General features: G+C 53.8%; 1 protein-coding gene and 1 long non-coding RNA gene across 5 annotated transcripts in view; one reads left to right on the top strand and one right to left on the bottom strand.

Moving 5' to 3' along the window:
• Positions 1-6,356: 6,356 nt before the first annotated feature.
• On the bottom strand, positions 6,357-13,665 carry LOC118023453. 4 transcript variants are annotated; one of them, XR_004682804.1, is made up of 6 exons: positions 12,899-13,665; positions 12,357-12,565; positions 10,023-10,207; positions 9,384-9,766; positions 8,122-8,211; positions 6,357-7,623 (listed from the first exon to the last, which is right to left on the bottom strand). It is a non-coding gene; the product is annotated as an uncharacterized LOC118023453 (long non-coding RNA). The 4 variants fall into 4 exon arrangements; XR_004682805.1 differs by having other exon boundaries at positions 8,122-8,233; positions 9,384-9,655; XR_004682803.1 differs by having other exon boundaries at positions 9,384-9,655.
• A 187-nt stretch (positions 13,666-13,852) lies between these two features.
• SPG7 (SPG7 matrix AAA peptidase subunit, paraplegin) overlaps positions 13,853-20,650 on the top strand; it is a 29,370-nt gene continuing 22,572 nt past the window's right edge. Inside the window, exons 1-3 of the mRNA XM_035024582.1 lie at positions 13,853-14,069; positions 15,370-15,472; positions 16,683-16,772. Of these exons, the coding sequence (XP_034880473.1) occupies positions 13,887-14,069; positions 15,370-15,472; positions 16,683-16,772 (376 nt within the window). The 5' untranslated portion in view covers positions 13,853-13,886. The remainder of the gene's footprint in view (positions 14,070-15,369; positions 15,473-16,682; positions 16,773-20,650) is intronic.

The raw sequence follows: 20,650 nt of genomic DNA, 5'->3' as shown, positions 1-20,650 counted from the left end.
CGGGCGCCGGCGAAGCGGCGAGGCCGGCGGGAGGCGAGCCCGCCCCTCGGGCGCGGCCAGGCTCGGGCGGCGCCGCGGCGGCGCGGGCGCTCACTGAGGGGACGTCGGGCCGCGCGCTCGGCGGCGGCGCCTCCCCGCCTCGGGCCCTCGCTCCATCGCGCTCCGGCTCGGCGGCCTCTGGCTCCGGGACCCGGCGGCGGCTGCGGCGGGCGCCGGCCGCATGAGACGCCGCCGCCCATTGGCCCGCCGTATCCGCCTCCGCCATTGGCCCGCTGCGGCCGGGCACAGGGCTGCGCACGTCACGGCGTCGGGGAGGAAGTGCGCCGGCGGGGCTGAAGGGGCGGCGGCGAGAGGGACAGCTGCGGTGACAGGCCTGGGGCGGGACTGGAAGGACGCCCCGGAACGGATTGGTCTAGGCCGTGCGTCCGGGCGCACGGCATGCTAGGGCAACGAGCAGCCGGATTGGCTGCTTGCGTCGCGGCGGGGCGGGCCTTTTGCTCTCAGACGTGCCGATTGGTCGTTCCAAATGCCGGAAGCGACGAGGGAGGCGATCGAAAGCCAGGGTCTGGCGTCCCCTGAGCTGGAAGGCGAGGTGTCGGCCCTACGGCCGCGTCGCCCACGCCGGGGTCCCGGAGCCCGGTCCCCAGAGCTCGGCCGCCGCCCGCGCCCGCCTAGAGCCGGCCCTCGTGCGGGCGGACCGCGGCCGGGGCGCCGCGGGCGGAGCGTCTTGGCGCTCGCGCACCCTCCGTTCGTTGCGGGGAGCGCGGGCAGCGCGCGCAGCCCGTGTCAGCGGGGCCCGCACCGTTGCAGGCGGCCTTCCGGCCTCGCCCGGGCGGCCAGGCTTGCCACTCACCTCCCTGGGTGAGCGGGGCACCGGATGGTGCAGCCCGCCCGTGGAGTGAAGACCCGAGGGCCCCCGGGTCCACCTCACGGGGCTGCCTGTAAAGTGGATAAAATGCAGGCTCCAGACCCCACGCTCGCCGGCGTAAATCTACATGGCCGGGAACGAGGAATCAGCATTTCCCGTTTGGGTCCCTGGCAGTACTCCTCCTTGGGAAAACTTGAAAACACCGGCCTTAGCCAATCCAGTACTCCTGGCAGGGAATTGCCTTGGAAACAGTCTGACGAGGTAAAAGCAAAGATGCTTAACAAAAACGGAACCTGCAAGTAAAAACTACAGTAGAGAAAAGAAATGCAGAGTGGAGGGAAGAATTAAGCCCTTTGACGCATCCATGAAGATGTTTATTGCTATGAGCCAAACCCTAGGGTCAGGCACCGGGAATTCAGTGGGAACAGAGCAGGTCTGCTCGGCCAGCATGGGATTCAGCATCAGGAACACGCATGTTTATCAAATAGCCGCACGAGGCCCTGATTACAAACTGTTGATAAGCACTTTGAAAGAGAGGAGTAAGGAGTTAGGAAAGAACATTGAGTAAAAACCAGGTCCGGTCTGGAGAGCGGCTTGCAGAAGATTTCCGTAAGGTATTACACTTGAGCTGCTGTCAGAAGGTTAAGGAACAGCTGAATAAGATGTGGGGAGAATATTCTAGGTTTGCTCTCCAATAAGATAGCTTCTAGCCACCTACGGCTGGTAAGCACTGGAGTGTGGCGAGTCCAAAATGATACGTGTTGTGCATATAAAATACCAGATTTCAAAGACTTAGCATGAAGAAGAAAAGAATGTAAAATATAAGTACATTTTTTTGTATTTATTACACATGGGTCGTATTTGGGTTTAATGGCATTAAATAAAATATACCGTGGGAACTAATTTTATCTCATTTTCTGATTACTGCTGGTAGGAAATTTTTTTCAGATGTTATTCACTTACTTGAGAGGGAGAGAGCACGAGTGGGGAGGGCAGTGGGAGAGGGAGAAGCAGGCTCCCGGCTGAGCAGGAAGCAGGAAGCCCGCGCGGGACTCCATCCCAGGACCCTGAGATCATGACCCGAGCTGAAGGCAGACCCTTAACCGACAGAGCCACCCAGGCGCCCCGCTACTAGGAAATTTTAAAGGACACCCTGACTGCTTGCAGTTTCTGTTCGACAGCCCTGGGCAAAGGGGCAACCTAACTGGTGTCCTTAAGGCAGAGGGAGGTATGGTGGCTCAAAGAGCAGCATTCAACACATATTTAAGGCTTTTTAAGTGCCCACTGTGTTTTCAGCGCTGTCCTGTATTAAATACGGGGTGATGGGGGCAGAGGAGTGGTGCTTTTATATAAGTTAATTGGTGAAGAACTCAGATATGATGACCTTTGAGGAGAACCAGAGTAGAGAAGCAAGCCACGATTTGGGGAAGAGCACCCCAGATGGGGTGGGAAGGAGCCCCACAAGCAGAGAGCAAAGTCCAAGCAAACAAGATGAAGGAGGTGGCGGGGCAAGGGTCCTGACTTGGAGTTGGGATTTCACCCTGAGTGCAAAGGTCAGCCACTGTACGGTTGCAGGGAGATGAACCACGCATGACCTGACCTACCGTTCACGGGTCGCTCTGGAGATGGCCAGAGCACAGAGAAGGTGGTGTGGGGTAGCAATGCCATCCGGACTCGTTAGACAGTTGGATCTGGGATGTGTTTTGAAGATAGAATTGGCAAGATTTTGTGGGCTGTAAGAAAGAGAAAGTTCCAGGATGAAGTCAACACTGGCTGGAAGGACTCCAGGAGAGGTAGAGCTTTGGGCTGAAAAACTGGGAGTTTAGTTTTATATAGTTAAGTCCAAGATACTTGGGCCTCCATGTGGATGACAGGCGGATGGGGGTGAGGGGGGGCAACAACAGAGAGCAGAGAGGTAGCTAGGGGCAGGTGAGGCCTCGCAGGCATCCGATAAATCACCTTTCACCTGCAAGTGGCATCTGCCAGTGAAGGACTTTAATCAGGAGGCAAGGGAGCAGAGTCCAGTTTTGTTTTTGTTTTTGTTTTTTAAGATTTTATGTATTGGGGGGGGCGCCTGGGTGGCTCAGTCGTTAAGCATCTGCCTTCAGTTCAGGTCATGGTCCCAGGGTCCTGGGATCGAGCCCCGCATCGGGCTCCCTGCTCTGCGGGAAGCCTGCTTCTCCCTCTCCCTCTCCCCCTGCTTGTGTTCCCTCTCTCGCTGTGTCTCTCTCTGTCAAATAAATAAATAAAATCTTAAAAATAAAAAAAAAAAGATTTTATGTATTTGGGATGCCTGGGGGTGGGGCTCAGTCAGTGAAGCATCTGCCTTTGGCTCAGGGCATGATCCTGGGGTCCTGGGATTGAGCCCCGTATGGGGCTCCTTGCCCAGCAGGGAGCCTGCTTCTCCCTCTGCCTGCCACTCCCCCTGCTTGTGCTCTCTCTCACACAAATAAATACATTAAAAAAAGATTTTATTTATTTGAGAGACAGAGTGAGTAAGAGAGAGCACAGGAGCAGGTGCAGAGGGAGAAGCAGGCTTCCTGCCGAGCAGGGAGCCAGACTCGGGGCTCGATCCCAGGACCCTGGGACCATGACCCGAGCGGAAGGCAGATGCTTCACCGACGGAGCCCCCCAGGCGTCCCCAGAGTCCTGTTTAAAACAGTGTGAGGGTGAGCCTGTGATGAGAGGCCAGGTGGGAAGTGGTTGCAATAGCTGCAGAGGAAAGAGAAACAGGAAAGTGGCTGGGGGGGTGGTGAAGAAATGGCAGAGTAGGAGAGCAGGGGCAGGTGACAAACAGCATCCACAAGCCTGGGGGGCCTGAAGGAGGCTGCCAAACAGCCAGCCGTGCCACACCTTCCCGTGTTCCCATGGAAACTGGAAATTAAATTTTCATGGGAAGTTTCAATAAAAACGATTTGTCAAACGTGTGGCCAAAGAACACCCATCAGGTCTATCAATTCCTTATCTCGATCCCCACAGGGTAGTTCTCCAGTGCTTTCCAGGGAAGCCTGTTTTCTTTAATGCAGTTACCTGGACCCACGGGGCGATTCTGATTCAGGAAACCAAGTTCCTGCCAAAAGCAGTTACGTTGCAGTATGTCTGTGTTCCCCTAGAACCAAAAGAAGCTAATTGTTGATTAAACATAAGCCGTATGTGGCTCCAGAAAACTCTAATGCCCAGGTGATGCTGAATGCCCTCCCGGAGAATCAATGTGTCCTACTTTGTTTTGCTCCTGAGCCAAGGTCCTCGAAGGGACTGTCCATACTCCCCTGGACACCACCCCTCTGCTGTGGCCTGGGAGAGTGATGGGGCATCGGTGGGGCTCTTCTCTCCCTTGCAAAATTCCAGAGGTTACTGCTGAAAGGGAGGCGGCCTAGCCACCTTGCTTTCTTTCTACTTTCTACTTCCTTTCCTTTTTTTTTTTTTTTTTAAGATTTTATTTATTTGACAGAGAGAGAGACAGCGAGAGAGGGAACACAAGCAGGGGGAGTGGGAGAGGGAGAAGCAGGCTTCCCGCCGAGCAGGGAGCCCGACGCGGGGCTCGATCCCAGGACCCCGGGACCATGACCTGAGCCGAGAGCAGATGCTTAACGACTGAGCCACCCAGGCGCCCCTCTACTTCCTTTTCTATACAAGTGGCAGAAGTGGCCAGAGCAGGCCCACATTCTGACACCTTCCTTTCTGTCTCTTACCTCATGACCATGGGGTAAGAACTGTCATCTGGGTTTGGGCCAAGCCAGCCCACCCTCAGCCCTTTGGTCAACCTCAGCTCACCAGCATTCTTAGCATTAGAATTTGAAACACAAGCTGGCTTCACAATAAATTATTGCATGCTTTGCTGTCCAGTTACCATAGCTTTGTGATGCATTGCCCTCCGAAACCTCAAGGGAAGGAGGAACTGTGGTGTAAAGCAAGATTCAGATGTTCCTGGGACCCCTCACCCAAAACCACCAAAACCACCCCATAATTTTTAACACTCTTCACCCAGTACTTTTTCTGTAGCCTACCAGGTTGTTTCGTAAAAATTTTATCTATTTTCTTCAATAAAGCATGTACACATTCATGGGGGTGGGGGGAGGGGCAGAGGGAGAGAATCCCTAGGCTGACTTTCCACTGAGCGCAGACCCCACCTGGACTGATCCCACCACCCATGAGGTCACAACCTGAGCAGAAACCAAGAGTCCCTCATTCAACCAACTGAGCCCCCCAGGCGCCCCTAGCCTATCAGTTTTTATGTAATTTTAAAATCTAAATATACGAACTATTCTTTTCTTCAATCAGTTTCTCACAAATCCAACTAGAAAGGTTGAGAGTAAAAAAACAAATCTTCCTAAGACTTTTTTGCCAGTGAGGGTGTCATAATATTGCATAATGTGTTTTATGTAATGAATGTCAGCTTGCGGAAAGCAAGGCGCTTACTCAGCTGGGAGATGGATCGTGTTCTCATTCAACAGATGCCGGGGCGCCTGCTATGTGCAGGACAGCGTCACAGCGGGGCAGAACACAACTCTCTCACACACTTTCAGGGCCCGGATGGGGCTGAAAAGGCCGTCCTGGGGTTCTGCAGCTGGCACCCGACATTCCAGAAGCTTTGGTGGGCGGCCATGGCCCCTCAATGGCAGACGCCCATCTGCAGCCCCTCTTCTGGGTTGGGGAAGGAGTCACGGACTTAACCACCACAGAGGCTTTGCTCTTTGCAGTCCCTGGAAAGGAGCCCCTGGGAATACAGCTGAGCTCTCCTGGGACAGCAGGCCTGTGGCCCATGCCAGCCCTGGGAGCAAACCCAGCACTTACTACCCAGGACGGTCGATTCAGAACCTTTCACGAATGCTGAATCCAGTGAAGATTTAGTAACAAATTCTCCAAACTGTCCCCAGAGACTGCCAAGATGTCTTTAGCCAAAGAGAGGCTCACAAAGGATGATCTTGAATCTAATCTGAATTCCCTTATTTTTTTGTTTTTTTAGTAATTTCTACACCCAAGATGGGGCTCGAACTTACAACCCCGATATCAAGAGTCACATTCTCTTCCGACTGAGCCAGCCAGGTGCCCCTATGTTCCCTTTTTAAATTAATAAAACTCACATAGCTTTTTTTTTTTTTTTTTAAGATTTATTTATTTATTTCAGAGAGAGAGTGTGCACCAGCAAGGGGAGGGACAGAGGGAAAGAGAATCCTGAAGCAGACTCCCCGCTGAGCTGGGAGCCCTACCCACCCTGGGGGCTCGATCCCCAACCCAGGATCATGACTTGAGCCGATATCAAGAGTCGGACACTTAGGGACGCCTGGGTGGCTCAGTTGGTTAAGCGGCTGCCTTCAGCCCGGGTCATGATCCCAGGGTCCTGGGATCGAGTCCCACATTGGGCACCTTGCTCTGCGGGGAGCCTGCTTCTCCCTCTCTCTCCCTCTGCTTGTGCTCTGTCAAATAAATAAAATCTTAAAAAAAAAAAAAAAAAGAGTCAGACACTTAACTGACTGAGCTACCCAGGTACCCCAAACTCACATATCTTTGATAAAAATCATTCTAATGACATTAGAATTGCCGTGATTGAGACCATAGTTTCACCAAGTGTGGCCCAGGAACCCTGGGGGCCCCCCAAAACCCTCTGTCAGCAAAGGTCAGCAAAGGTCCGGCAGCTTGGAGAAATGTCATGGCCGCAGGCTACTGAGAAGGTAACTGTTCTGAAGAAGGCGATACAGGGCCCTGGGGTCTGGAAGATTGAGTTAGATGTCCCTAGACTGTTGGAAGGTGTACAACTTAACAAGGGAGAGAGAAGTGGTCCCGTTCAGTAGAGTGCGCAGAGTGTGGGGAAATGGTGGAAAGCAGTGGGCCCAGACACAGAAGAAGCCAGCCTGAGCAGCCTGGGCGCTCACGGACTGCCCCTGGAGCTGTCCTGCGTGCCATTTACGCACCCGCCTGGTGGGGAGAAGCAGAGACCTTTGGAGATGGGTTTGCTGTGGGGGATAGCCTGGCCCGGGCCACAGGAACCCGGATGTCAGTCCCTCAGCTCCTTCCTGGAGCTCACGCTCCCTGCTTCACCACCTCTGGGCAGAGACCGTGCTTCATGGGCACACATACCTTTCAAAACACGATACACAGTACTGGGGACAGCAGTGATGCTCGGGATTACAGGAATTAGTAAACTGTGTCACTGAAGCTCAGCTTTGCAACTTTAAAAAGTATTCAGAAGATAAAAGGATAGATGTCATCTGAGAGAAATAAAGGAACGCTACCCGGCTGCTCCTGGGTTCCAGCGTTGAATATTGCGAGTCACCTTCCAGTGACCCTGCGCACAGCACCCACAGCGTCCAGCGAGGCCGGCTTCTTGTGCCTGCGTACCCCAGACCTTCCAGACAAGTGCTTCAGTCCCTCCCTTCTGCCCAGAGAAGGATTGTAAACATAGTCTATGGGCTCTGTTTCATTTTGTTTATTCTGTTTATGAAACTGTAACCGGCTGTAGGATTGCCTAGGGCCCAAGTCACAAATAAACTGTCAAACAAAATAAACATAAAACAGCACGGACAGAGATGTGGCCAAACCCATATCGCATGCTGCGATTTGAGGCCAGTAGAAAGCCAAAGTACCCTCCCCTCTCCAGATAATCTCCGACTTAACCTGATCAGCTCTGACGCCTCCTCCCACCAGGGCTGGCCCTGAATTCCAGAAACACGGATCCTCTGGGGAAAACGGCTAAGTGGACCACAGGGAGGTCCTGGCGCCTCGATCTGCTGGTGTGTGTCTGTGTAGCCAATGATCTGTGGGGGGAGGGGGCTTAAGTGAGCCCTGGCTCAAATTCTTTGTAGAGGCAGCCACCTTGCCCCTGTCAAATCAACCTGTAAATTATGGTGAAAAGGACCAGCGCCTGAAACTGGTCCTCTCTCACCTGCACCTGGCGGGGCCTGGTGGGGTGCTCAGCCCTCATCGGGGCGAGGGCAGTCGTGTGCTGACCCCGTGATCAGCCGGCCTCCAAGATCAACATGAAGCCACCGCCGGCTGCCCTGTGCCTCTGGGAAGCCTCAGCCTGTCCCACACGTCCAAGCGCACCTTCCTGCTCGGGCTGTTGCAAGCCCTGAGCCGCCCCACCCCAGTCTGGCCAAAAGGATGCTGTAACACAGACGAATCCATCTGTAGCTCAAAACCCTCCACAGGCTCCTCCACCGAGAGCACAAAGGCAGGGTCCTCACCATGGTGGTGGAGCCAGCCCGCACACTCGCTTTCCTCCACCCCGCTCACGCTTTACTTGCCCTCCGTACCGTGTGCTTTGCTGCTCTGGTTGACTCGTTTCTCGTGGGAATGGAAGCTCATCGAGGACAAGCGTTTGTTCACTGCTGTGTCCCCAGCACCTAGGACATGGCCACAGAGTGTCTGTGAAGGGAAATGCCACTTTATCCCTTAACAATAGACTTTTTTCTCCAGTTCTTTCATTTTCTGCAACTGTTTGAGGGCCTCTCACCAATCCCCCCAAAAACTCACCCTCAGAAACTATCCCCACCTGCCCCTCTCACCCCTCCTCCCCTCTTTCCATCATCTTTACTCTGGGACCAGTAACAGCTCTGGGGGTCTTTCCCCACCCTTCTGGATCTGTCCTCCCTTCTTTTGACCTCTTTTTGTCCTTTCTCTTTTTGTTCTGCATTGCAGAACATCCGGGAGTGAGCTAGCAATCTCTGAGAACAGGGAGTTGGAAGTTCGGAGTGAACAAAAGCAAGGTTTTCTTCAGCAGCTGGTAGGAAAGGCAGGGATGTCTGGGAACACTTGCTTGTCCCTGCGTCTTGTTCCTATTACGCTGTGGCTGTCCAAATTCAATGTGGTTCATGGAATTTCTACAGAAGTACGTCCATCACTGATTTGCTGACGAGCCATAATAGCCATAGACCTCTAGGATCTAGGACCAGCCAGCTGGTGAATTCTCTACGCCTTCACTGAAGGACACAGAGACCTTCGGGGGACAGTGTGTCCTGTCCAACCCCGAGAAATGGGGATGCTCTGCTGATGATTGCTGGCTGTGGATTACAGAGTGGAGATACAGCTGATCTGATCCCTGTCTACACCCCAGAAACGAGCAAGCAGAGGATCCTGTTGGCTACACGGCACATTCAACTGAAAGTTGTCTGGGGGACCATATACAAAAAGTGAACGCCTTCTTCCTTCGAATATCTTATCGTTCACCTAACAAGTAACCCCTGGGGCCAGGAAGATAGCAAGCCAGTAACTTCCAGGAATAGGCTGTAAACTGGACATCCAAACATGGTCCCTCTTTTCTGGTAGCTGATCCCAGACAGCTTCTGAGCTCACATTGAGGGGTTAAGGAGGGACCCCAGTGCTCTGGCCAGTGACGACTCCCCCGTAGCTACCGAACCTGGACAGGCAAACCCCAGCTTGGACCAACAAAAACCCAAAAACCCAATGTAAACTTGCATCTAAAGAAAGGGGTTGGCTCATGATAAGGAATGAAGTGGGGGTTCCCACCGGCCATGACCGGATCCAGGGACGCAAACCAGGTTGTCCCAAGCCTCACCTGCAGCTTTTTCTTCTCTATCTGTGGGCCAACTTCTCTGCAGCGGTGGTTGGCTCTCTCCACATGGTGGGAAAGGGGCATAGGCAATCCATCCTTCTACTCCATGACCCCAAAGGCAAAGTGTCTTCTTCACCTTCAAACAGAAGCTCTGAGGAAGGACCTCATAGGCCGACTTTCTGTTCCTGGACCAATCATTGTAGGGATGAATGCAGCACTAGGAAGGCCTGGGGTCATGTGACCAGGGGAAGTCAGGATCCAAGGGTTGGGTTTTGCTGAGCAGAGGTGAACAACAGGCATCTTCTGTAATCATCACTGTGGTCAGCAGCCTCCAAGGAGACCCTCGATGACCCCTGCCCCATGGTATTCACACTCTTGGGCCGTCCCTGCCAAATGGGACCATGTCATGTGAGCAGCCCCACGGAGACGCCACGTGGTGAGGAGCTGAGCTCCTGCCAACAGCCAGGCAAAGGCATCACCTTGGAAACCCAGCCTCCAGCACTAGGAAAGCTTCAAATGACCGCAGCCCTGGCCAACGACCGGACCGCACCCTTGTGGAAGACTGAGCCTGAGCCACCTGGTCAACCACACCCAGCTTCCCGATCCTCAGAAAACCGTGTGACACAATGAACATTGGTTTACCTTGCCAAGTGTTGGGGTCATTTGTTCCGTATCAGTGGGTAGCAGATACGATCAACAGAACAGATGATGAATGAACTTGGCGTGTGCTCTCCAGAGCTCTGGGAGGTAATGGAATTTGGAGAGGAAGCAGCCCCTGCGCTTCGGGGTGCCCCCTGGACATCGGTCCAAAATCTCACACCCAGCATCTTGAGAAACACAGAGGTTACAGACAGTCACACACACATTTCTATACAGGTTTTTTGCTAGTAGAAATGACTTTTTATCCTTTCAAGAACAAAATCAGTGATTATAAAATCCCATACATATGATGACTGAAACCCAGCTAACAAGCAATATGAGAAGAAATGATTCCCTTTTTTTTTTTTTTTTGAAGATTTTATTTGACAGGGAGACAGCGAGAGAGGGAACACAAGCAGGGGGAGCGGGAGAGGGAGAAGCAGACTCCCCGCTGAGTAGGGAGCCCGATGAGGGGCTCGAACCCAGGACCCTGGGATCATGACCTGAGCCGAAGGCAGACGCTTAACGACTGAACCACCCAGGCAGCCCAAAGAAGAAATAAGTTCTTAAAAAAGATCTCTAGTTCAGAAACAAAATTTACCAAAACTCAAAGAAATGAATGAGTTTATTCTGACGTTCTACAAAGGAGTGTATCTTATAGAAGACATCCTAAGATTAGCCAAATACGTCATTGTGGAGCAGGCCATTCCAAGCTGTGAGACTTAGCCTCCGAGGAGGAGCTCACCGACACCATTGTGGGAGCAGCAATCACAGTGATCAACAGCCCAAGGGCTTCAAAGGCCAGGGTTAAGTGTAGAAGCAACCGTGCTTAAAAAAAGAAAAAAAGTTTAAAAGTTTAGTTGAGGGGCACCTGGGTGGCTCAGTTCTTAAGCGTCTGCCTTGGGCTCGGGTCATGGTCCCAGGACCACAGGAGCCCCATGTCGGGCTCCCTCCCCCACTCCCCCTGCTTGTGTTCTCTCTCTCACTGTGTCTCTCTCTGTCGAATAAATAAAATCTTTAAAAAAATAAATAAGTAAAAGTTTAGTTGCTGCCGACCTGCCCAACTTGGGAAGAAGCAAATAATTACTTGCTCTGATATGAATAAGGAAACCTAAATATGAAAACTAAAAATGGCCCCAAAGATCAACTCCTGTCTCAGGTGCTAACATGTCATTCCTATTTAACAGACAAGGAGGACTTACCGGGAGCAGCGTGCCTGCAGCAGGAACTTGAGAGCCCAGGACCCCCACCACCCAAGGAACAAGAGGGGAGTCCCAGGGTGGGAGTGGGCGGATCTCTTCTTCTCCCCCTCCTTCCCACAGCGTGGGCTCCTGAGGAGCGCTTAGCTCACACACACACCCGCTATCAGGGTGTGAATGCAGAGAGACCTAAGACATGCCCTGACTCACACCCAGAGTTCACCCGGAGATCACCTCAGATGGTTATGGGAAGCCACGCCTAACTGTTCTGATGTACACAGAGTTCAGAGAGCTGAGCAAGGACAAATGAATAAGCAGAAGTTGAGAAGTACAGAAAGAATAAAGCTAGCCGGTAATGGAAGGCCTGAGGGCCGAGGATGGTCCAGTGAGCCAGCTCTCCTAGGCCTCATCTTTCTAGGGTCCAGGTCATGGGCACCTGAATGCTTAAACCAGAGCCCTAGTGTCCAGGGGGCACTGAAGCTGGGCGGGGTTCAGAGTCACCTGAGGCCCTAGACACAGCCAACCTCCAGAGCAGCTGTTAAATGCATCTGAATAGGGGCGCCTGGGTAGTTCAGTCGGCGCCTGCCTTCAGCTCAGGTCCTGGTCCCAGGGTCCTGGGATCGAGCCCGACATCGGGCTCCCTGCTCAGCGGGAAGCCTGCTTCTCCCTCTCCCTCTGCCTGCCGCTCTGCCCACTTGTGCTCTCTCTCTGTCAAATAAAGAAATAAAATCTTCAAAAAAAAAATACATTTGAATAAATGCATTGATAATGTGTTCTCCCACAATCTCATTTGCCTCGACATCCCAGGGATAAACTCCTACATATAAGTGACTGCCAGCTTCATGGGCCGTTCTCACGTACTTTTATTGTATTTTATCGTTACGACAACCCCGTGGGAAACCCAGGGCTGCTATTAGCCTCACTTTGCAGATAATTATTATCCCCATTTTAATGATGAGAAAATTGAGGCTTGGAGAAGGCAGCAACTTGCTCAAGGTCATAGGCTGAGGACAGAAGCCAGTGTTCTTCTGCCAGAGGTGGGCCCTTTGCCATCACCCTGCACTGCTTCCCACTGAAGCGCCAGTCAGACCACAGTAACAATTTTAGTGCAAGCAGTATTAGTAGGAGCATATCTTACGCTCTTCCCAAACACGTTCACATTTCTTAGAGGCTTTGAGTCACGAATCCTCTGGAGTGGATGATGAGGGAACAGGGATGAGGGTGGAGGGCTTGGTCACTTCCCATCAGGGCACACTGCACAAGCGTCGATAAGGTGCGAGAAACCACTCTCTCGGAAGTCACAGTCACGGGACTGGTGTGGGCAGAGCGAGGGCAGGGTAGAGCGAGCTGGAGGAGGGAAGGCAGTAAGTGGGTGGGGCAATTTAAGCAGCGAAAGAAGGAACAGTGTGGGGGGGCTGGGGAGGAAGGACTGGTGGTGAAGGAAGGTGGTAGGAGCACAGGAGAAGCAAAGGAAGTGAGCTCAGTTGTGTGAACCAGGGGCAGCCCTGGGCCTAGGGGCTGCTCTCTCCACGAGCAAGAACGAACCTCTGCAGAAACACCAGCTGCTGGAGGGCTGGGCACCCGTCATCGGGACCCTGAGCTTAAAAACTGTCCCACACTTTCCTCGTTTCAGCCCTGAGGCAGGGGAAGGGTTCACACAGGCAGCTACCTCTGTAATACCTAAGGAAGAATGGTGGAGTGCGGCCCAGAAACCAGTCAGACCGGCTCTGGGGCGGTGCCATAACTTCTCAGCCGGCTGCTCTTGACTTTCGAGTCTGTCTCCTCATCTGTCAGACAGACATGAAGGTACTTCAGAATCGTGGCTATGAGGGTGTCTGATACGGGGGCACGCGGGTGGCCCAGTCTGCCACTGGCCTGCCTGCGGTTCCGTCCTGATCTCGGGCCTGCCGGGCTCCCCGCTCGGCGGGAGTCCGCCTCTCCCTCTCCCCACCAGCCCCTGCTCTCGCTCTCTCTCAAACAAACACAATCTTGAAGAGCGAGAGAGTGACTGATGCGGACCAGGCACCGGTTAGCACCAGGCCGCTTTCAGGGGTTGGTGGACGACGGAGGGGTGCACGTTGCCACCCGGATCCGCCAACTCGGACGCTCCTACGGAACGGGCCGAAAGCTCCGGCGGTCAGCAGCCTCAGGCGCTGGGACAGAGGTGGGCCGGCAGGGGCCCGGCGGCCCGGGGCGCAGGGGCAGTCTCCGGGCCGCGACCCCGACGACCGGCGCTGGGGACGACGTCCGACACGGTCGTGCCGCCAGCAGAAAATGACCAGGTGACACGGTCACGCCCCGGAACGCAGCACCGCACGACGCGGATGCGGCCCGCGCCACGGCGCCCGGCCGCCCTCGCTCCGCTGAGGCGTGAACCAAGGGCAAGACCCGCGCCGGCGCGCCGGGTGGGGCTGGGGGCGGCGGTCCGGGGCCCCGCTCCCCCGGCGCGGCTCCCTCGGGCCCCGCGGCCCTCTCCAGCAGCGACGGCCCCGAGCGGCGCAGCCGCAGCGCGCAGTCCGGCGCGGCGCCCCGGGCGGCACCTCACCAACCGCCAGGGAACGCCGGGACGGCCGGGGCGCGGCGGGCGCGGGGAACCAGCCCGGCCGGCCTCCACCGCGCACGCGCCCCCCGGGCCGTCCGACCGCGCACGCGCCGCTCCCGGGCCGACATGGCGGCCGCGCTGCTGCTGCTGCGCGCCCTCCGCCCGGGCCCGGCCGCGGGGTCCGCGCCGCTGCGCAGCCCCTGCTCGGGCGGGAGCCTAAGCCTCCCCTTCGGGGCCGGAAGGAGGTGCCGGCACTTCGTCCACAGGCCTGCGATGCGGCTCCTGGGGGCCGGGGGCCGCGCCAAGCAGGTACCCGCCGGCCCCGGCCGGGCCGCGCCCATCCCAGCCCCTGACCCGCTGCCGCCCGCGCTTCCACCTCCCGACCCCTCGGCCGGCACCTCCCGTCCCCGGGCGGGCCCCGCCCCCGCCCCCGGGCCCCCGGCCCCCCGGCCCCCGGCCCCGGCGGACCCCGAGCGAGAGAGGCGCGGTCGGGCGCAGAGGCCGCCCGGGCAGCCCCGGAGAGACTCCTCGTAGGTCCCAGCCTGCATTTTTCCAGCCCATTTTGGGGGTATTGATATTCTCTGCCTTGTGGTTTCCTTCCTGGCGTCTTGGGTGCCTGGCCCAGTCGGTGGAGCGTGCGACCGGATCCTGGGTTGTGAGTTCGAGCCCCGCCCACGTGGGCTGTAGAGCTTACTTAAAACTAAAATCTCTAAAAAAATATTTTTAAGGGCCGCCTGGGGGGCTCTTATCCCGAGGTCCTGGGATCGAGCCCCGAGTCGGGCTCCCTGCTCAGTGGGGAGCCTGCTTCTCCCTCTGCTTCTCCCGGCTGGCTCTCGGTCGGTGGAGCGTCTGTCTTCGGCTCAGGTCGTGATCCCGGGGTCCTGGGATCGAGCCCCGAGTCGGGCTCCCTGCTCAGTGGGGAGTCTGCTTCTCTCTCTCCCTCTCCCCCTGCTTGTGCTCTCTCTCTCTCAAATAACTAAATAAAAATCTTTTTAAAAAGTTTTATATTTTTAGAAGATTTTATTATTTTTTTTTATTTATTTGAGAAAGAGCGAGAGATCACAGAGGCAGAGAGAGAAGCTGACCTGCAGCTGAGCAGGGAGCTGGATGCGGGACTGATCCCAGGAGCCGGGGATCATGACCTGATCCGAAGGCAGACGCTTCACCGACTGAGCCACCCAGGTGCTCCCCGCAAAACAGTTTTAAAAATTGAACCCACTAAGAGTTTCATGGAGAACTGTCTCCCAATTGGCTCACGTGGATCAGACCTCATGAAGATGAGTCCCCATGGTCCTTGGCCGTGGCTCCAAGGGGGGTGACGGTTTTGTGTGAGCAAAGTACCATATAGCTGTATCTTACCTGTGTCCCGTAGCTTCTCGCGTTACCGACCTGAATTGACTGAGCACTGTCCAGTGAGGGTGCGCTCTGGGCTCTAGCTCAGGTTAACTATCCAGAAGACAAAGACCCCAAATCCTGCTGCCGTCTTGGCTGGGGCTCAACACGCACATTTTAGGTCATAATTTGTTATTGTTGTTCTATTTCACCATAACTTGAGGACCGGTCTGAATTATAATCCTGGCCGTCCTCTGTATTTTTTGTTTCTTTTCAGAGTTTGCAGCTGTGCCTGCCGACCCCAACTGCTGAAGGGTTCAGTGGATTGTTGTGGAAACAGCATCTAGTCCAGAATCCAGTCAGACTCTGGAAACTCTTAGGTGTGTATCTTGTGAAACACAGGTAGTAGGCACATCCTGTGACATTTGTAAATAAATCAGGATAAAGCTGCTGTTTTGACACTGATAGTGAAAGGAAATCATTCAGGGGACTTTGGCTTCTGTTTATTGTAAGCCCTTAGATGCTCTCAAGTGCAGTTTATGGACAGATAGACTGAATGAGGTCTGAACAGGCCACGTGTGCTTACCTGAGTCGTCCCCCTCCCCTTTTTAAAAAAATCTGACGTATGGCAGTAATTGGGCTGCTTACAAGGTTTTCCATATTCTCTAGCCAGCTGCAAGAACGTCTAGTAAGGATCTTCAGAGTGGCTCTGTATGTTTTATATCCAGAAGGTAACTACAAACAGCCTACAAGTAATTTATGTTTAACACTGGTTTTATCATTCGGTGAGACACCGTGACATCCTCAAGAGAGATCTTAGCTCAAAGGCCTTAGGACCTCCAGGATTGACAATGTGATCTTACGTCCCCCCTCTATCCAGGTGGAACTGGGAAAAGTGGAATCTCCCAACTCCTAAAGGACATTACGTGGCTTGGTGCCCACATGTGGTCAGCCGCGCGCTCACCTCCTGTGTGTGTTTCCCCACTTAAGTGTATGCATGCGCCTGGTGGCACACAGCTCACTCTCCAGACAGCCTGATCCGTGTCCAGGGGCCATCAATGTAGTCTCCCTGGTGGTTCTGTTAACCTTGTGAAGAGAGGTGCAGCTGTCATGGTTGATGAGACTCTCCTTCCTCTCCTTTGAAACATTAGTTCAGTTAGACGGTGGACGAGACCCGTGCCTTTGGTGGGAAGAGTGTTGTGTCTTGGTGGTGGTGGCCACTGGGTTGCTGGTGACGCACGTGTCAGAGCCACCGTGTTGCTCATTAGTTTAAATTAGCTTAGAGTGACTGTGGTTCTTGAAGGGGTTGTTCTCCAACAAGCTCAGGAGACGTTCTCAGTATACCTTCATAAGGAAGTTTTACTCCCTTGCATTGCTGATTTGAATTACAAAGATACTCCGTAAGTTGAAATAGTTTATTATTCTATAATTGGCAGTTACTGTACTAAGAACGATCATCCCAAACTTCTAAATCTTACAGATGTAGGTTTCAGATGGCTTCTGTTTTGGTTTGGTTACTGAAGAACATACTCTTCTGAGCGCTTCTCTGTAGGGGCAGATCTTGTTAAACACGTTCCCTATTCCTTGCAGGTGGCAGTTACTATTTTAACACCTCCAGGATGAAGCAGAAGACTAAGGACAATGATAAATCTAAGGGGAGGACCCCTGAAGATGATGAAGGTATATCTATTTGACTTTCTTAAATAATGGCCACTTTGGTTGTCTGCACATGTGTGTTCTGGTCTCAGCAACAGGAAACCTATCTTAAAAGTAGCATGAGCCTGCGCGGCTCAGTCGGTTAAGCATCCAGCTCTTGGTTTCGGCTCAGGTCATGATCTCAGGGTCACGAGATCGAGCCCCGCATCGGGCTCCACACTCAGCAGGGAGTCTACTTGAGATTCTCTCTCCCTCTGTGCCCGCACTCTCTCAAATAAAATAAATAAGTCTTTAAAAAAAAAAAGAAAGAAAAGTTAAAAACAAATGTAGGGTGCACCTAGGCCCCTGTGTCTCCTTCACTGTGAGCACACCTACCCCCAGTCTTTAATGTGATTACTGGATCTTTTCCTTGCCTGTCCTTTAGAGGTGCTTCCATCAGCACATGGGTCCCTTGTCCTGTCCAGACATCTGAAGGTAGGCAGAATTATAGTCCTCTGCGTGCAAAGGGTGAACCTCCGATCTGCCTTGAACTCAAGTGCTCTGGGGTGGGGAGGAAGGCACTTGGTCGGACCCACCCCACACAGGCTCCTGATGATGTGTAGACTTGAGAAGCAGCCCCCAGACGAGAGGTTGGTACGGTGCGTGGCCTCGAGGAAGGAGTGGGACACATCGCTGTCCTGTGTGATTGACCTCTGTGTACCCCAGTTCACAACAACCTCACTTGCAAATCTTGAGTCTCATCTGTAGAATTAGGACTCTGATCAAGCAAAGGGTGAGGGCAATAAAAAGGTTAGTTTAATTTTTTTTTTTTAAGATTTTATTTATTTGCGAGAGAGACAATGAGAGACAGAGAGCATGAGAGGGAGGAGGGTCAGAGGGATGTTTTTCTCCCCCAAATTAACGGGTTGGTCCAGTAATAGGTAGGAAGCGTAATGGAACCGAACAGGACACCCAGAGACAGAGTCCGGTTTATCTCAGAATTCATACGGAGCTGCGGTGGCATTTCACGCGGTAGCAGAAGGGAGGCTTGTGTACGAAACGGTGTGGAAGAGTTGCTATTACTTGGAGAGAGACTGTTTCATGTGTTCCAAAATAAATCCTGCATGGATGAAGTCATTAAATCTAAAAAGCCAAGTATGAAAGAATCAGGAAGAACCTCGGGGGAAAATTTCCTATCTCAGAATCGTAACTGAAGACAGCGTAACGATAAAGAAGGGTTTCCGGTGAAGGAAGAGGTGGTGGGCGGCGCGCTGGCGGCCTGCCTTGCGCGCGGGGTCTCAGCCAGTGTGGCGCGAGGGACAGCAGAGGCAGAAGCAGGAGTCTCCCCACTTCTGTCCTGCGCTCCGTCCAGCAGCCGCGCGTGTCCAGGGTGTCTGCAGCCTCTGCCCTCTTCGTGCGATTGCTTTGTAGTTGGTAGTCTGAGTTAGTTGAGAACATGGGATGAAGCTCGTGTCTGCTGAATTTTCATGAGAGGGTAACGACTTGCTTGACCAGAGGGTTTTCCTCTCTGTGAGAACCTGCTGTGGCTCTCCCTGGTTCTGCTGCGTGCTGGTGAGGGTCTGGCTCACCGGGAGCGCCCATGCCCTGACTGCACACAGCGGGCACAGCCCGGGTCTCGCCCGCAGGGCTGGCGGCAGTCTTGAATGAAGAGCCAGTCCCGGAAGCTTGCGTGCCACGTGGTTCCCATTTAGAGCCCATTCTCCAGAGACACGGGCACAGGGGTGGCGAACAGTGTTGGCAGGGCCTAGGAGCTAGGCAGCCCCCGCAGGGACGAAGTCCTGTGTGTCTTCACCGGCGGAAAAGTGCACGAAACTAAGACACAAGAGCACGTGTCAGCGGGGGCGGTCTGAATAAGGCCGGGGGGCTGCGTCACTGTCCGGTTTTGTAAAAAGTTACTGTTGGAAGCAACTGGGCAGATAGTTTTTGTTACTACCTAGGATTACACGTGAATCTACAGTATCACGTAGTAAAAGTGTAGCTAAAAAAGCAGTTGCTGGAGTCTCCAGACCACTTTGGTGCTAGTGCTTCTTTTTTTTTTTTTAAAGATTTTATTTATTTATTTGAGAGAGAGAGCACATGAGGGGGGGGAGGGTCAGAGGGAGAAGCAGACTCCCCGCCGAGCAGGAAGCCCGATGCGGGACTCGATCCCGGGACTCCAGGATCATGACCTGAGCCGAAGGCAGTCGCTTAACCAACTGAGCCACCCAGGCGCCCGGTGCTAGTGCTTCTTGTCCCTGAGGTTGAGGATGCGCTGTGAGTGTTCTCTGGAGTTGCTGTCTCCATCTGGGGCGGGCCCAGCGCCAGCTGACGGTTGGAAAGAACCGGACTGTCACTGCAAACCTCATAAGCTTCTCGCCACAGTGCCCGCGTTCAGGGTTAGTGGGAATAAGTTCTTCCAGAAGGACTTCCGGACAGAAAACCTGGGGCAGCTCTGGAAGCTGTCTCCCTGAAACTCTGCTGTGTCGGTCACTGACCCGTGTGTAGGTGGCCACCCCTCTGAAGAGGGATTTTGGCACCAGAGTTTCCGAGGGGGTCTGTCCAGTGGTGGACAGTCAGGTGGCCAGGAGGCAGCAGTGTTACCCGGGCTTAGCCCTTGGCTCTCCGTGAGCCTGTCGTTAGCGTCGGGAGCCAAAGTAGATGCGGGAGCTGCGGGGAGCACTGCGCCCGAGGGCAGCCTTCACAGATGTGGTGGGATGCAGCTGCAGGGAGGGGCAGCGGAGGAAGGGGTCCTTGAGGAACAGACTGATGAAAGGCCATTTTCCAGTTAGACTCTCAGGGTCAGATTTTATTTCATGTCTCAGACCTCACACATCTTACTTTCATGGAGCCAGTCCTCTGTCTCACACCCACACCTACCCCTTTTGTCTTTCTCAGACCGGCCCTCGTAATTTCATACCTGACCAACACTACAGATATGTGGGGTTTTCCTTTGTTTTCAAAAGATTTTATTCTGGGGGCGCCTGGGTGTTAAGCGTCTGCCTTCAGCTCAGATCATGGTCCCAGAGTCCTGGGATCGAGCCCCCGCATCGGGCTCCCTGCTCAGCGGGAAGCGTGCTTCTCCCTCTCCCACTCCCTCTGTTTGAGTTCCCTCTTTCGCTGTGTCTCTCTCTGTCAAATAAATAAAATCCTTAAAAAATAAAAATAAAAAAATAAAAGATTTTATTTTTAGTAACTGCTGCAAGCCTGGGATCAAGAATTGCACGCTCTGCTGACTGAGCCAACCAGGCGCCCCCAGAAATGTGTGTTTTACATTTGATGTCCTTGGGTTAAGTTTCAGAAGTACAGCTAGCGAGTTAAGGAAACAACAGTGTTTTCTGTGGCTCTTGGGACACCCAGCCAGGTCGCTTCCGGGAGGGCTTCCTCCTGGGTACCCCTGGACAGCATGTGCGGCACCAGCTCACCGCACCTCGTGGGCCTGGGCTAGTGCGAATGGACGGAGCGCGTGCTCGCACACCCTCCTTGCTGGATGGGTCCTGCGCGGTGGGGCGTGCTGTGTCTGTCTCCTTGGTGCCCGGGGAGGGAGGAGGACTCAGGGTGATTGTGGCTCAGAAGCAGAGTAGGAGATCTGTTGAGACGTGCAAACGATTTTCACCTGACCTCCGCGATACGTCCTGGAGCTTCAGAGCAATAACCGCTCTGGGTTGGGGCCTCCCTGTTCCTGCACCAGGAGATCCTCTCATAGTGGGATCTGCGGCCTCCAGGCCTGGCCAGGCAGATCCTTCTCCCTGAAATAGGCCGATGGGGGCAGTTCCACGTGTGACAGGACACCTGGCTGGTTTTTACTTGAAAAGCGTTGGATTTGTGAAGAAAGGTGTTTATTGGAGCCTAAATTAAAGCTGTCTTTTTATTGTTCAGAAATTCTTACAAAAATATGCAAAGCTATTTGTTATTTAAAACCAAGC

Source organism: Mirounga leonina, unplaced genomic scaffold (genome assembly GCF_011800145.1).
Source record: "Mirounga leonina isolate KUSES-001 unplaced genomic scaffold, KU_Mleo_1.0 Mir_180, whole genome shotgun sequence".
In the NCBI taxonomy this organism is placed as follows: Eukaryota; Metazoa; Chordata; class Mammalia; order Carnivora; family Phocidae; genus Mirounga; species Mirounga leonina.
Note: the sequence above shows the minus strand (reverse complement) of the source record. Positions and strands in the feature narration are given on the sequence as shown.